The sequence below is a fragment of the Copadichromis virginalis genome, linkage group LG6 (assembly GCF_057382275.1).
Source record: "Copadichromis virginalis isolate Kocher_CV1m ecotype Utaka linkage group LG6, C_Virginalis_male_GT1.1, whole genome shotgun sequence".
In the NCBI taxonomy this organism is placed as follows: domain Eukaryota; kingdom Metazoa; phylum Chordata; class Actinopteri; order Cichliformes; family Cichlidae; genus Copadichromis; species Copadichromis virginalis.
In genome coordinates, this window is record NC_140623.1 from 34,560,272 (window position 1) to 34,576,890 (window position 16,619).

The 16,619-nt window shown below is 40.2% G+C and overlaps 1 protein-coding gene across 1 annotated transcript; it reads right to left on the reverse strand.

The window, feature by feature from the left end:
• Window positions 1-7,624: 7,624 nt before the first annotated feature.
• pycr1b (pyrroline-5-carboxylate reductase 1b) lies at window positions 7,625-16,229 on the reverse strand. The gene is made up of 9 exons (XM_085460094.1): window positions 16,070-16,229; window positions 15,458-15,541; window positions 15,269-15,339; window positions 14,973-15,152; window positions 14,490-14,597; window positions 14,250-14,363; window positions 10,830-10,922; window positions 8,983-9,146; window positions 7,625-8,760 (listed from the first exon to the last, which is right to left on the reverse strand). Exons 2-9 carry the CDS (start codon window positions 15,522-15,524, stop codon window positions 8,583-8,585), a joined length of 975 nt encoding a protein of 324 aa, XP_085316220.1. The 5' UTR covers window positions 15,525-15,541; window positions 16,070-16,229; the 3' UTR covers window positions 7,625-8,582.
• Window positions 16,230-16,619: the final 390 nt, after the last annotated feature.

Consider the following 16,619-nt stretch of genomic DNA (forward strand, 5'->3'; position numbering starts at 1 on the left):
AACACTAAAGCAGCGATGCTCTGAGAGGCAATGGAAATTTATCACCCGACAAGTGAAAGACAGTGCCCTCCACATTTATGACTCATTTATTTTTAATAATGTTGTGTATTTTTAGGAATTTTACCCCTTTGTGTTGAACATGCAGCTGAAATAGGGACTAGGGTATGAAAACGGGTAAACAAAGAGATTAAAATAAAGAATTCAATGCGAAATATTTACCCACTTAAAAAAATTATGAAATACCTTAATGTTACAAGCTAGTGCAGGATTGTCAAACATAAGGTCCCACGGCCAGAGTGGGTCGGCAAAGAATTCAATTCTGTACACTGGATGGCTTTGAAAAAAGTTATGTACACGTTTTCACCCACTGCTCCTACCGATAAAGACCTCCTCGTGGCCTTTTATACTACCCCAAAGTAATTAAATTATAGTTTTCTGTATTTCACACATTTACTTCGTACAATTTAAGCCCAAAGAGTCACAGATTTACTACAGCAGCATTTTTTCATCATGTAAGAATTCAGACATACCGTTTAAATTCTGCTTCATTTTCTTATATTGAGATATCTAATTGATTAAATTTGTAGTTAAATTTCTGTATACTGAGAGAAAGGTTGAGTTTCACTGGTCCGGTCCACATAAGATCAAAGTGTGTTGTATGTGGTTTTGACATCCCTGGGCAAGAGAGAAATACAAAAGAGAAAATTACAAAATACAGCCACTTTTTAGAAGAGGTTCTCTATTTTTTTCCCCAGTTTGAAAACGCACGAATGTGTAACAAAATGTACCAAATACACTCAAATTAGTTCACTATTCTGTAAGGTGCTAAAGAAGATAAAGAAGAAAGGGGGTAATTAACATGCTTATAGCTACACATTCACCAGCCATTTAATAAATTACACCCTGTACCAGCTTGTAATACCTTCGCCTTAATTCCTCATGTCACAAATTCAGCAAGATGCTGGAAAAATTGCTCTGGGATTTTGGTCCACGATAGCATGGTAGCATCACACAGTTGCTGCAGATTTGTTAGCTGCATTCACATCCATGATGTGAATCTCCCATTCCACCACATCCCAGAGGCACTTTATTGGATTGAGATCTGGTGACCGCAGAGGTCATTTGAGTACAGTGAACTCACTGCCTTTCTAAACCACCTATCTGCTCCATTCTGACGCTTAGTTTGAACTTTAGGAGTTTGTTTTGACCACAACTGCATGCCTAAATGACCAAATGACCTGACCAAATAACCAGTGAGTGTGTATCAGAGAACCACGCAATGTAAAATTCTCAAATTTATGCCTTGTATTAGCAAATTAATATTGCACATGACGATAGTATTTGACAAAATGATGGTGATGGTGATGATGATGCCTCTTAATGAGTCTCTTTGTCCCTAACTTGATGGTCTTGCAAGCAATGCTTGCTCTAAGGCAGTAGTTCAAACAGGTTGTGATGAGTCCTCATGGGGACATATCACAATCATTTACTTGTTCTTCTTTCTTTTTTCTTCTTCTTCTTAAAAAAAAAGGATGTGTCAATGTGACACAGCATTATTATTAATGACTTAGCTTGTTAATTTCTAGAGAAACTGACTGCAGTGCTACACATATTGGGCTAGAAGAGCAAAGTATTTTTAAAATGTGTTTAATATCCAGTTCTAACTGTAGTGATTTGCAGTTTTTTGTTGCTTTTTTTAATGGTTTGCTGCCATGTCACCTTTAAAAGGCCACGACATGCAAAGCCATGAAACTGGAAAAACAAAACTTTTGTAATATAAACATTATTTCTTATTGAGTGTAACTTATACCCAATGAGGATTTATTTTTTGACAATTCAAGATTTCATTGATGCTTACTTTAGTGCAATCTTGGACACGCTGGCTCACCTTTTCCATCAACCAAGTCATAATAAATTGCACTGTTTAAAATATTAGCCTCTCTCACATGAGATTTTGTCTCTTTTCTGCTCCGCAGAAGAGCACCTGTCTGGCCAGTAGTCAGAGTCATGCAACACTTCCTTCCCTGTTTTGTAACACATAAAACAGCCATGAGCTACCAATCCTCGCTTACAGTACAAACAAAATTAAGGGCTGATGTACATTAGTATATCAATATCCATTAGCATTTCTGAGGAATTAACGACTTCACATGCAAGACAAGGAAGCACTCTGCCAATATTAGCAGCCTATTTCCAGATAATGCCACTCAGTTTGTAGGGGATAGCTGGTATTACATATTCATTGACCGATTATTTCCACTTGGCCGTGCACAGGCCTTTGAGGAGTAAATCTTTACCAGGCTGCTGAAAGTGAACATAATAATGGGGGGTGGGGGGTGAGTTGTTATGAAAATGACTAATATATACATGAGGTCAGTGTAGAATTTGATTTAAGAGCTACCCATGCCAAGACTGCTGACGAAAATGTGAGCCCTTGTATAGGATATCAAGGAAAAACACAGTGTTAATGCTCATTATATGTCGAAGCAGCCCCACTCTTAGTAAAAAATATTAAAATTCTGCTAATCCAAATCCAGCATTATTATATGTATATTTTGTGTGAAATAAGCTAGTCTGCATAATGAAAATTCATTATTTTTTAATTTAATTAAAAGCTTTACCTACTTGCTCCTCCACTGGTTTTGGAGCCACACAAAAACGGAACGCCTGAACCACAAAGCTAGTGGTGGAAAGTAACTGATTATACTAACTCATGCATTTAACCATGACTAAGTAGTTGTAAGAAGCAACCTACCTCTAACTGCTAACCCTATGCTTTCACAATATGTGATTTTGAAATGTATTACTGAGTCAAGTCAAGTCAAGTCAAGTCAAGTTTATTTATAGAGCACATTTAAAAACAACCAAGGCTGACCAAAGTGCTGTACAGTAAATACAGATAAAAATACAATAGAACACAATTTCGTAATAACACCTCGCTGATAAAAATAAAATAAAAATATATAAAACAAATAAATTAAACCTTTCTAAAAGCCAATGAAAAGAGGTGAGTTTTAAGAGCGGTTTTAAAAGTTTCTAGGCTTTTGGAGAGTCTGACGTGAGGAGGTAAACTGTTCCACAGTCTGGGTGCAGCCACAGCAAACGCCCTCTCTCCCTTTGTCTTTAATTTATACCTGGGAACATCTAAAAGCATCAGGTCGGCTGACCTCAAAGATCTCCTGGGGCGATAAGTACTAAGGAGTTCTGACAGGTAAGAAGGTGCAGTGCCATTTAAAACCTTAAAAGCCAGCAATAAGATTTTAAAATCAATCCTAAAGGCAACTGGGAGCCAGTGGAGAGAGCAGAGAACCAGAGTGATGTGGTCTCTTTTTTTTGAACCGGTCAACAGGCGAGCGGCAGCGTTCTGCACCAGTTGAAGGCGATGTAGACAGGAACGATCTAGGCCAGCATAGAGGGAATTGCAGTAGTCTAGCCGTGAAGTAATAAAAGCATGGACCACTCTTTCTAGATCGTTCCTGCAAAGGTAAGACTTGACTTTGGCTAAAATCCGCAAATGATAAAAAGATCCCTTAACTACAGAGCTGATTTGTTTATCAAGTTTAAAAGCATTGTCAAAAATAACACCAAGACTCTTAATGGAAGAAGTGCAATCGGAGGTTAGGGGTCCCAAAAAGTCAAGAGAGAAGTTGGGATCTTTAGGAAGCCCAAACACAATGACTTCAGTTTTGCTTTCATTAAGGTGTAAGAAGTTAAGAGTCATCCAAGTCTTAATGTCAGACAAGCAGGAGAGTAGCGGCTGCAAAGAAACATTGAGAATGAGAGTCTTGACAGTGGGAGCACAAAAAACCTCCAACAGTTCAAAAAACACGCATGTTAGGTTAATTGACCGTAGGTGTGAATATGAGTGCGCATGGTTGTCTGTCTCTCTGTGCCAGCCCTGCAGCAGACTGACGAACTGTCCAGGGTGTACCCTGCCTCCTGCCCCGTGATCACTGGGGTACGCTCCAGAACCTCCAACAACCCTGAATTTTATAAGCAGAAGAAAATGGATTGGAGTGGGCTTTTTTTCAGCTTCTGAAGAGAGGAAAGATGAAAAAAACAACAACCCTGCAAGCCACAGGATGAGAGTAAAATTGGAAGTAATTTTGATTATTTTCATTTTTATCTGTTTTTACCCTTCTCGTTCTATATGAAAGCTATTAATGAGAACAACACACATGAAAAACAAATAAGTGTACTTCTATATAATACTGCTAAAACCGTAGAGAGGGTGCTAAAAAGCTGGTTGATCAATGCTTTTGGTACATCATGTACACACCTGTGCACCTGTCTGATTCCTTGATAAGTATCAGGTAAATAAAGGTCAGCGTTTCCAGGAATCCTTTCGCTCTGTACTTTGCAAGTTGGCAATAGAGGGAAGCCCATACTGCAGATTCACTGGCTGTGTGATAACCACCAGTGTTTCCTCTTTCTGGGGCCGTTTCACCATACAGCTGCACAAAGCTGATACTGTATCAGCTCTCAGATCACACACAAACACACACACTTGCACACACAGATTGCTGACACCACACTTGAGTGCACAGAAAGCAAAAACAGAGGAACTTGAAAAACAAACACCTATTTACTCGCTTGTCTGTGTGAGTTTATCATTTTGGAGAGGATTAAATGAATGTTTGTTCCATCTATCCACTCCTCTTGGTTTCTGGCACTCCTCCTGGCCTTGACACAATATGCAAACAACCGTGTTACTGCAAAGGTCAGTGATTACACTGATTGAATGGGGATGACAGGTAGCATCTGGCCTACCTGTGGACAGAAATCCCATGCTGAGCGAGAGCGCACACACGCATACACACACACACTATGCACAAACTTTCCACTCAGGATTAACTACTACTGAACTGCCATCTTAGACCCTCAGCCAGTGTCAAGATGATTGACACAGAGCACATCCTCTTCACCTTGGGTGGAAGAGAGCCGCCGAAAGCCGCCCGACCAACGAAAGGTAACAGAAGTCTAATAATGAGAAGCAAATGGAAGTCTCTTCAGGAATGGCTAATCTTAACGGACAGCGGCGGGAGCAAGCGGAGAATAACCTTACGGAATAAAAGAGGGATTACCAAGACACTTCAGCGGCAGAGAAAAACCATTGCACGCACAAATAAACAGCCAGAGTCCGCTGAGAGCATGAGGGACGCAATTTAATCAAGGGACACTGGTGTGTGTATTAGTTTAAGGAAAATAAACTAATCCTACAACAGCTATAAATTGTTCAATTATAATGAGGACATGGCTCTTCACAAACCATCACCCTTCTTCCATCATTTTGCTTCGCCATTATGCACCTGTGTATTGGCTGAATACACCCACAGGCCTATCTCATTCCAACACAAAGTGCCATTTGTTAATCCAAAATGTAGCAGCCTGGAGCGCAGTGATGGGCCCAAAAATCGGAAAAGTACTTTACAGACCTGAAGTCTGCAGTAGCTACTGTCTCTTAATTTCCCCAAATGCACCTGAACTTCTGCCCTTTTCTATCAGCTAATTCAAAACTCGATATTTAGGGCCAGATTTACTAAGCAGGGCAAATTAGCACATGCAAGAACATTTTTCTAGGGGTTTCCAGCCTGAAACCATTACTTACATTTGGGTGGCAAAGAAAATAATGTCCTGTTCATTTTTTTTTCTTTGTGGAAAATCTCTGTAAGCCAAAGAGTTAATTTATTTTGGTCACTCACTGTTATATTTATGCATGCTTGACTCATGTCACAGTGGACCTTACAGACTGTGACAAGGAATGGGAGACGAGACTTAAAAACATGGGAATTCATTTACTTAAAAACTTATTAGACTTATAAGAACTTGCATTTATGAGCAAGACAGTGATGCAAAGAATGTATGGATGAGTAGCAGTGTCTGCAAAAAACAGAAGAAAGAAACTAAAAAGCAGCCGGTGGTAAGAGTCTGCAGGAAGGAGTAATCTTTTAAAACAGAGCTCACTGGGCCAGTGTAGAACTTATGAGGCTTTTTACCCTCCAGTTAGCTCCTGCAGGACAAAACACAACACAAAACTGAGGCATCTAATACCCACATGGCCCCGATGTGAATTTCACCAGTTCATCTTGACCATGTCTACATAACTAAATACATTGAGATGCTGCCATGTGATTGGCTGATTGGATATTTGTGTTAACAAGAAGGTGAACAGCTGAATAACCTGATAAAATAACTGATGAGTGTAGAATTTATTTATTGGTTAAAATTGTCTGTATGGGAGCATCATCCATCAAAAACAAATATTTTGTAAAGAAATTCTGCTTGAAAAATAGTCACTGGACGTAACTCCAGTTCTATGAGTATTAACTGGGCTTCATTTTTGGTTGTATGGGGGGGAAATCACTAGAAAAAGCATAAATGGGAGTTTGAGGTTATTTGGGAGGATCGTCTAAGAGTGATCCAATTTCTGAACACAGGTCAATTCATTTAACTAATAACCAACCCGGTTACTAACAGCAGTGTAAATTAGAACTTCACAAAATACACACACAGGCAGAAAAAATGAGTAATACACTAATAACGCGCACGAAAAGTGAATTCAGTTTAGGGCTTGCGCCACTCTCTGAATACAGGGAAATCTGACAAGTGATGCAGATTTTTGGGTGATAAACTGTTACAGAATATCTCATGACCTCCTAGAGCTAACCGCTTTCTGGTTAGACGCTTCGCTGGGAACCACTGAACTGATCAATCTAACAAGCTCCACATCAATAAACACTAAACATTTACACATTCATAAATCAGTAATAGTCTTTTAGAATGTTGAGATTCATTAAAAAAAATATTTCGAAAATAATAATTTATTCAACATTTTTGAATAAACTCATGTCTAAGTTTATAGCTTTGTGTATATCTGGTACATTTAATCCTTAAACTATTTCTCACTGAGAATTTATTTTTCTATTTTGGCAGTTTTGGTCCTCCGTAGATTTAAGTGGTACTTTTAGTAGCCTACCATCACCTGCTCCACCCCACTCATGTCTCTGATCTCGTCGAGGACTAAGGACACACGAGGACTGAATCAGGAGAGAAAAACCACGTCCCCACCCCTTGGTCATAAGTCTTGCTAACAGAAGGTGTCTAAAATTGGAGTGCGTTTCCTCTTCAAACAACCAATCACAATGCATCTCGAGGCCAGCAAGGAAACACCGGTCTACCTCTCATTATTTAAAGCACACACAAGGTCTAAATTTACCACACAGAGATCTGATTGGGAAAGAATTCAGAAGGCGGTGACCTACGAGAGGACATGATACGCGACACGGGGAGAGTTTAGAATGGAGATTGTATAAAACATGTAATTGTAGCACTACAGCTAATGCTCTTTTCCAATAAGGGAGGTGGTTTAGTTATATTTGATGCTATATTAAGGTTGATTTTTAAGCCTCTATTAACAGGCAGCAGCGTGAAGACGGTAATTTGATCTTTACAGGCACGCTTAAATGGGTCACATTGATCAGAGGACGCCATCTGGAGGCCAGGGTGCACATTAATTACCAGCTAATGGACATAAGCGTAAACTATAAAAATGAAACATGCATAATGGCGTTCGGGAAACAGGGAAGGGAAAAAAAGAGAAAAGAAAAGAGGATGAACAAAGAAAACAGATTCTGTTTCTTTAATATCAACTTTTTGACTTGCATACCAATTCAGTGGCTGATGCACCAGGTAAAATAGACATTATATGTAACATTATGGGGGTAAAAATTCAGAGAGCAATACAGAAGTAAACAGGACCGTCATATAATCCATATGATCTGTGATGCACTGTGTAGATGATTTAAGCTTTCTTGTTGCCCGTCCATATAGGAATATCACATTTTTCTCCATAAAAAAAAAGAAAAATACATTAATTAGTGCCTTTGGGTTTTATAAAGCACAGCAATGCTGAAGTCAGAGGTATAACAGTTTGAAATGATCTTTGAACGTCCTTAAGTGTTTATATGTGACAGACAACAAAGAAAAAAGTTAACATTTTTGTTCCATCTGCATTCAGTCTTCATAACACTGTCAGACAAAGAGAAATGATAATTATTTGGTACATGATGATTTACATGGTTTCATTTCTTTTTTAAAGACACACATTTAAGACGTACATTAACAGCTTGATGTTGCAACCATCTGCTGCCTGGCGTGCACCAGGACCTCATGATGGCCCACTGGGTCATTACCGTTTAACAGCCCCAGAGACCGTAGAGCTAAAGCACAGACAGACAGATTGTTAATGCACTTTCGCTCTTCAGTGAGTGTATGCATACAGCAATCCCACATCACAACATAAGGCGATAACTGTGAGCAGCGTGCACAAGCACATCTGTGCTTGTGTGTAATGTGGCGATGTCATCAAGAGGTCCGCTGTCCGCACGTCAATCAAGTATCAATAAATAATTTTGCAAAGTCATTTGGATTCGATTTCGGAGCAGTCCTGAGTCTGTCTTTGAAATTCTATGGCTGAATAGATGTACAGCATGAAGGTCCACATGTGCACGTGCCGGCACACTTAAACTTGTAACATGTTTGTGTGTCTTTGTGTGTGTGTGTGTGTCTGCCACTCTGTGTACTCAGTTCTTCTTCTTGAGCCCAGAGCCGCGATTATTGAATAAGCTCAGCCCTGATTTGCTGTTCCCATTAGCCACTCCACCGACTGTGACTCCAGGCTGCTGCAGCACTTTGTCCAACGTGGTTTTCTTAATCGCTGCTGGAGAGATGCGCTCCTGGTCTGCCAGGTACTGCAGCTCCCTGCGAGGACAAGAGAAATACTAATGTCACGAGTACACTAAAAATGAAAGGTTGTCTGTGTGTGCCATGATAACTATAACTAAAGGATAAAGACAGACACACAATTTAAAATGTCACAAAACTGAGTCAGGACTAAACGTGGAGTGAATGGGAAAATGGGTCAATTGAGAAATATACAGTTGCAATTTTTACATTTTTTTAACGACTTTCTAATTTTCTCACCGTGTCCTGATGCAAGAAGCCTCCACTGCATTGATAAGGAGGCTACGGAAGCCACCGCTCTCCAGAAAGTGCAGGGCGTGGATGGTGGCGCCCCCTGGTGAGCACACATTGTCCTTCAGCTGGCCGGGGTGTTGCTCCGACTCAAGCAGCATCTTTGCTGCTCCCTGAAAGTGAACATGAGAAATATGTAAAAATAAAGGAGGTATTGCAGAAACAGTGCAGGTGTTGGCATCCATTTCTATAGAGCATGGACAAGAGAATAAAGTCTGAGGCGTAGCTCAAATAATAAAGTTGCTCTGTATGCCACTAGGGGTTGTGAAGCTTTAACCTCCTGCTTCTCAGCGTCTTCTCTCACTTATTGTTTGCAAATTCTGCTGATCTGTTTTATCCTGTGTCACTTCTGTTGTAAATGGAGCACGTATGCAATGCAGAATCAGATTTGATGGCCCCAGCCAAATAGGTTTCCGGCACCATGCTGGTGTACAGCGAATATTTGAATGACACCTTGGATGATTGGTTGGTTACCATTTCTCTTAATTTACTGAGTAAGAAACAAATTAACACCACTTAAAAAAAAAAAAAAAAAAAAGAAAAAAGGAAAAAAAAGAGCAATATCCATTACCCATCAATCCAAGAACTGTCTCTAATTCTTCAGCTCAACACAAACTCTGTGTCGTTTTAACTCTCGTGGTTGAGTGAGCGAACCGTACGCTGAAATGCTGCAGGGGCTCGGGATTTGATTCTTCCCTGCATGTCATTCCTCCCGGCTCTGTCCCTACTTTCTGTACAATAACGGCTACAAAAACAAACAAACAAAAAAAACCAAAAACAAAAAAACAACAACAACAACAACAACAACTCACTCCCCCAAAAATACATAACTTGGAATACAATCGGCTTGGTGCTGCATACGTCAACAGCAGTCCTTGTTCTGCTGTGCAGCCTTACAAAGCTCAGGGTAACAGCACAAGAACCAAGCTCTGGTTAGGAGCTCAAATGAGCTCATTGCCAGCTGCAATATAAAACAAAGGAGATGGAGCGCATCCAAACATGGGGTGAAGAAGCAGCTACATGATATCGACACAATAGCCCCCCGCCAGCGAGTCAGCGGTGAAAAGATCCCCCCCCACCAAAAAACCCCAAAACAAAACCATGAGATTGGATGGGTTAGCCCATTCAATAAAAGACTAAGGAGTTATCCTCGAGTAAATCAACTGTGGATGCTATTGTTCAACTAAAGGGCTAAAAAAGATACATTTTTATTTTATTTATTTTTTTTAAAAAAAGGCCAAATGAGTCCACAGATGTATCTGTGCAGCCCATTCAAGTAATGTGTAGAAAACAATTCATAATAACATCTAACTTGTAAGCGCACACACACACGAAGCCTGAAGCAACTGCCATGATAACAAAAACTGAAATGAGTAATTTCCAGTAATGTCTCTGATAAACTGCCAAAGCCTAATCACATCCCAACAGCGCCGTATAAACAGAATCAAACTACATTTAAGTTTAATGTTAAAAAGAGCAATTTAAAATTTGTGCAGACCCTGCAGAAAAAGAGCTGCAGGATCAAAATTTATCCTTTTCTTCTTCTTTTCCTCCTCTTTTGGCAAGCCCGAGTGCCCCGCAGGTGTTTATTTTTCTTGGGTTTCATTATTTTTTCGTTGAACAAAAGTCAGCAGTTATCAGACGGCAAAATTGCTGGATGCACTGAAAACAGCAACTCAAGCTTAATAATTTTGTTGCCTCCAAACATGCAGCGTAGCAGATCAAGGAAACTTAATATTTAGAATAAGTGCAACAGAAGAGACCTGAATGTGACACACAGATTTAGCACTACTGACCAACAGGGCCTGAGCTCCAAGTCTGACAGCGAGCCTCCTCGGCAGTCCCATCTTCACTCCTCCGTCTGCGAGAGCATCCAGGGCTGTGAACGCCTGTATAAACACAACATTTTCTATTATTTTAAGCAACAAGAAAGTCATCAACATGTCTTTAAAGCATCTAAACCCATCACAAAAATTCAACATCACCTGGCCCGTTTCAGACCAGAGCCATTCCTCCCTTGGCTTATTTTGAGAGCCACCCCACATTTCAACAGATTTGAGAAATACAATGTTACATTACGGTACGCAGAAAAAGTTGAGGACGGAATAAAATCCTGGTGGACACAGTCTGCAAGCTTCATCTGCAAATCATCCAGTGCCATGGGAAAATCTTTTTGGGAGGCAGAAATGTATCCAACTAGGTCTAAACTGGCCAGCAGCACCACAATAATAGAAGACATGAGGCAATAGTTGCACTGCACAATGTTATTTTTTCCTCACAGTTCAATTCAGTTTTATTCCTGCAGCATCCGTTCATAACAGTGATCTCAAGGTGCATTATAATATAAGGTAAGAAGATCGACTGTGAGTTGTACTTGGCGACAGTAGGGAGGAAGAACTCCCTTTTAACAGCAGAATGAATAACAGGGAGACACAACCATCTGCCTTGACTTCTTGGATCGTGAAGGAAACAATGACGGACAACAAACTACAAGTGAGGGTAGAGATCAATTTAAGCTACTGATTAGTTTTCTTATGCTTCTCCTTTATTCTTTACATTCCACTAAATATGTCTAGTGTGAGGCAGGAAAGTAAATGCTCTCCCAGAACTAGTTTTTACAATATGCTGTTGAACAGCCAGCACAGAAAAAAGAAAATAATCCTCAGAGCCCGTCCATCCATTCGCTTCCGCTTATCCTTTTCAGGGTCATGGGGGTCGCTGGAGCCTATCCCAGCTGTCACAGGGTGAGAGGCAAGGTACACCCTGGACAGGTCGCCAGTCTGTCGCAGGGCTAACTCACATAGACAGACAACCAGTCGCACTCACATTCACTCCCGCATTCATACCTATGGGCAATTTGGATTAATCAATCAACCTGTATGTCTTTGGACGGTGCTGCACCGTCCTCAGAGCCCTTCAAATGTATTTAGAAATACCTGCCCAAAGCCAGAGTCCCACTACAAGCAAGTCGTGCCAAAGGCATGCCTTTTTAAACGCCCCTAGTGACTCATTTTGGAAGTAACTTTAAAGCTTTTATGTTCTGTTTATCACTGGAATTAAACTGCTTGTAAAGAATCAACACTCAAATCTAATACAAAACATCTACAAAAGTTTTTAAACACCTCTTTCCCCATGAACGTTTTACTTCTAACACCAACACCATCGTTCAAGAAGAAAAAGAAAATCTGAAAAGATATCAAGTCAGGATTTTTCAAGTCCGCTTTCTTACAAGATCTCTGTTAAAGCTCAGATTCTATGCAGACATCAGCCAAAGACACATTTACTCTTGATTTCCTCCACCAGTGCTTACATCGGCCTGCTACACACGAAATTTGATGTGACATTTTCGAAAGCAAAGAGGACTGAAATTTGGAAACACACTCGTGGCACTACAGGTAATTACCAAGGACAGGATATGACAAAACTGCCCAAAAATACCACAACAGCACAAACACGAAAGGTCCTTTATATGGACAGGATATATACATACACACCTGCCAATGTTTTTTCCTTTATCTAGACCTCAAGCTTGAGACCATGTGCACAATATTACCAGTCACTGAAAAACAGTGAACACGCAAAGGTTTCTAAACAGTCAGTGCAGTCGTGACTAGCAGGTACGAAGCCAAAACAATGTGTTCTTGAATCAACCTAATCAGAAAAAGACACATTTTCTGCTTACATCTATGAAGAAGTGCTTACTTTTCTCAACATCCTGTCATGAATCGAACGCTTCACATCATTATTTTTGACATCTTATAGACTAAATAATTTATCAAAGGCTAATGATTAGTTTCAGACCAGGCTGTGAAGCCTGACAGCTGAAGATAAACAGAAGTAATAGCAACCAGTCTTCGAAAAATACAGCGTATCAGATCATTCCTGCATCAATCCACATAAACCCCAGTAGCTCTGAGTGCAAAATGGAGAGGGTGGTTTGATAAAAATATAAATAAATTCCTCGTAAGACACACTGTAAGACGAAGGATGCTGCAAAATTTTAAAGGGGATCTATTACCCATCTATCAATTTTCTTCTCCTTCTCCAGTTCAGGGTTGCAGAGGAGCTGGAGTGGAGCTCGAGCAAATAAAACAATAACACACTTTTTAAAAAGGTGTTATGTTTACAGTGATGTTGCTCTGTATCATAAATACCAGTGCTGAGGGTGCGAGTACTCGCTGTAGTATAGTACAAAATCTCGACATCATTGGTGGTATAAAAAAGGGGAGGAAGTCAGACCTGGAACCAAATACATTTTTTCTCTTTTCAAAGTTGTTTTTGGTTCCAGGAAGTCTCATCTTTTCAAAGTGTTGCAACATCTCCCTCTGTATAATGTGTAAATCTCTAAGCATCTGTACTGATAAATAACTGAAATTGCGATAAAAACTGACATGATCGTACACTTGTGTCTTCAGTCTGGCACAGCGGCCGATGCTGTCTGGTTGGTTTTATACTGATTATATACAGATTACAAAAGTTCAGCCCAGAAGCTAAGAGGTTTTTTTTTTTTAGACTGTACAGAGGGCCTGATAAACAAACTTTGTATTTCCATCATGCATAACTATTACTACTTGGAGTCCCATAAGAAAGAAATAGAGATCTGGAAATGAGAATACCAGATTTTGTTTAACTAAGAGGGATCTAAAACGGCTCCTTTCAGACAGTGGGTGAACTGAGGATTTAGATAAAAGCACAGTTTAAAGGGAATAACTGATTAATAATTAACCGAACCCCTTTACCTGGCTCAAGCTTGTCCTTAGGGGGGCTCACACCCGACATATGCATCACATGTCCACATATAGTCAAGATGTCACTGTTACCTGAAATCTACTGGCTGTCTGGAGATAATGTATTTAACCTTGAGCAAATAAAACAAGAATAACTTTTTTTTTTTTTTTTTTTAAAGGTTACGTTTATCAGATTGCTGTTGATTTTCTATTTGGGAAAGACTAAAACTTCTTTGGAGGCATAGAAACATTTTTACGCACAAAAACCTATTCTAGCAGAGTCATAATGGGCTAGAATAGAAAATGAGTATAACAGGTCCTCTTTAATGAATGAATTCTGCACCAGGCTCCAATGTAGTCTATTTTAGGATGAAGGATTACTCAGATTATTTCATCTGTGCCAGGCCTCACTGTAATAGCCAAAACCTGGATCCATCAGACTTTACAGTCATCCTTCCGGGAAACAAAACCACCCCCGAAGTGACTTACGTAGGCAGGTCCGCTGCCACTCAGACCGGTGACAGCATCAATGAGGTCCTCCTCCACTTCCGTGCAGAAGCCTACGCTGGCCATCAGCTGCTCCAGTAATTTCCCATCCTCCACCTTGATAAAAATGCCACAGTGACAAAATGTATGTTAATGGGGTTAAAATAAAGCTGAAATCCCACTACCTGATCATACATCTTATCTTTTCTGACAATAAACACGAGGCGATTCATCCCTCTTTACCTCTGCATGTGTCCCAGTGGCATACACTGTTGCTCCCTCTTTCACCACCACTGGAGTGTTTGTCATACACCTCATGACTTTAGGAGCTGAGCGGTACTGAAGCAGCTTCTGTAAAATTAATAGGAAATGTAGGCGATGTCAGTAAATGAGACGTGTTTGAAATCACACCAGAGCAGCTTAATTTAACTTAGTGATATGCAAGAAACAAGTCAGGAGATGTAAAACACATTTGGAGCATTTAAGTGTGTATATTTCCTCCTTTCAAAGTACAACAAAGACCTACTTTATCAAACCTAACTCAAAACATGGTCTCTCTATTAAATTTACTCCCAGGAAAATTACAAACATGCAATCATCCACATAGAGAACATGCTGTAAATACCGATTTTAATGCAACATTATTCATATTTTAGTTTATATCTATTTATTAGTGCTGGTACAGCCCCTTTAAATGAAAAACTGAACTAAGAGACCAATGCTCACCTTTTCTATGGAGCTTATGGTAACACCTGCAGCACAAGACACTATGAGATGACGGTCCTCAATGTCTGGCCCAATCTCATCCAGAACGAAGGGGATAATGTGGGGCTTTACAGCCAAAAAGAGCACATCACTCTTGTTGACGGTCTCTTTGTTACTTGTTGTCAGGTTCACTCCCATTTTCTACAGGAAAAGAGCAAAAAAGACAGGGGTACTTGTCATGAAAACTGCAGATGTTAAGACGTGAAGAGGCGGGGAAGGACAGGTGATATCACAATAACTATGTGGAAACTTCTCACCCTCAGCCCCAATACCGTGGGCAGGTCTGTGTCTGGGGAGCTCGCTGTAATCCTGTGGGTGGCGATCACACCTGGTGACAGGTGGAAGCAGAGAAATAAATAACAGCTGTAAAATAAGTCCTTACTGAGGCCCAGAGTCACAAGAAAGATGGACAAAGTGGAGAAAAAGAGCTAAAAGACTCATATCACCTGCAGCAGTGAAGCCCTTCACCAGTGCATGAGCCAGCTGGCCCGCTCCAATGAATCCAACACTCATGATGTGGCACTTCTGTCCTACAGTGGAGGAGGGGGGAGAGTCATCTCAGTCCACCAGACTTTTCACATTTTACGCCTGACTAGCAGAGAGAAAACGTCCTGGAGCTGGCCCGGACAACAAATGATGGCCAAAGACTCATCTGACACTCTTCCAGCACCCATGGCTGACTCCAGCAGGATATGAGTGCAGTTACTGATTTACAGTGAGCTTTACATCTAAATAAAACCTATCTAAATGCCGTATATCATACAAATACTCTCAGCCTTTATTTGAATGTGCACGGAGCTAAAGGCACTGAGTTTGTGTCTGCAGTGTACAAATCCACGTAAACCACGATTTCACATGTTTTCAGTGTTAAATACTGACTTACACAACCAATTAGCAACTATTAGGGGGCGTTAATCTATGAAGCGTTATCCTTATTGAAATGATAAAGCCATTAGCTAGCCGTTGAGCTCCCTTCCCAGCTAACTTTTTTTTAGCTAGATTTACACCCATAAATGACTGAGAAACATGGCGGATACATATTAAACATGCTAAGATACCTTATCCAGACGTTCCAACTGATGTTTCTGCGTTGATGGATATAAAGTGTCGATGTGACCGCCTTTTCCCGGTGTCAAAAACACACACAAAAAACACCAGTTTTTTTGTGTCAACGTGGCTTCCTTTTTCTCAGCCCACATGTGAGCTCAGAGCAGCAGCAGACATCAAAGAGGACCAATCACGACAGACATACTCGGAGTCTCTGACCAATGGAGATGCTTGATTATGAAATATGGGCGTGGTGGAGTTGCATCAGCTTCATCCCGGGAAAAATACAGGTCACCCTGTGCGTTTCAAAGTAGGTCATGTTCATATAGTGAGACCGGAACTTCCAGCACATATTAAGACAATAATATGTGACCATGAACCGAGTGCTAATCTAATAGAGTATTTAGTCGAGTGTATTAAGTAACAATAACAGTTAAAACACAGAAAATGTCTGTTTTTTCACTATGTAGTTTAAATTTATATATATATATATATATATATATATATATATATATATATATATATATATAGGGGTGCAACGATATTCGTATCGATATTGAA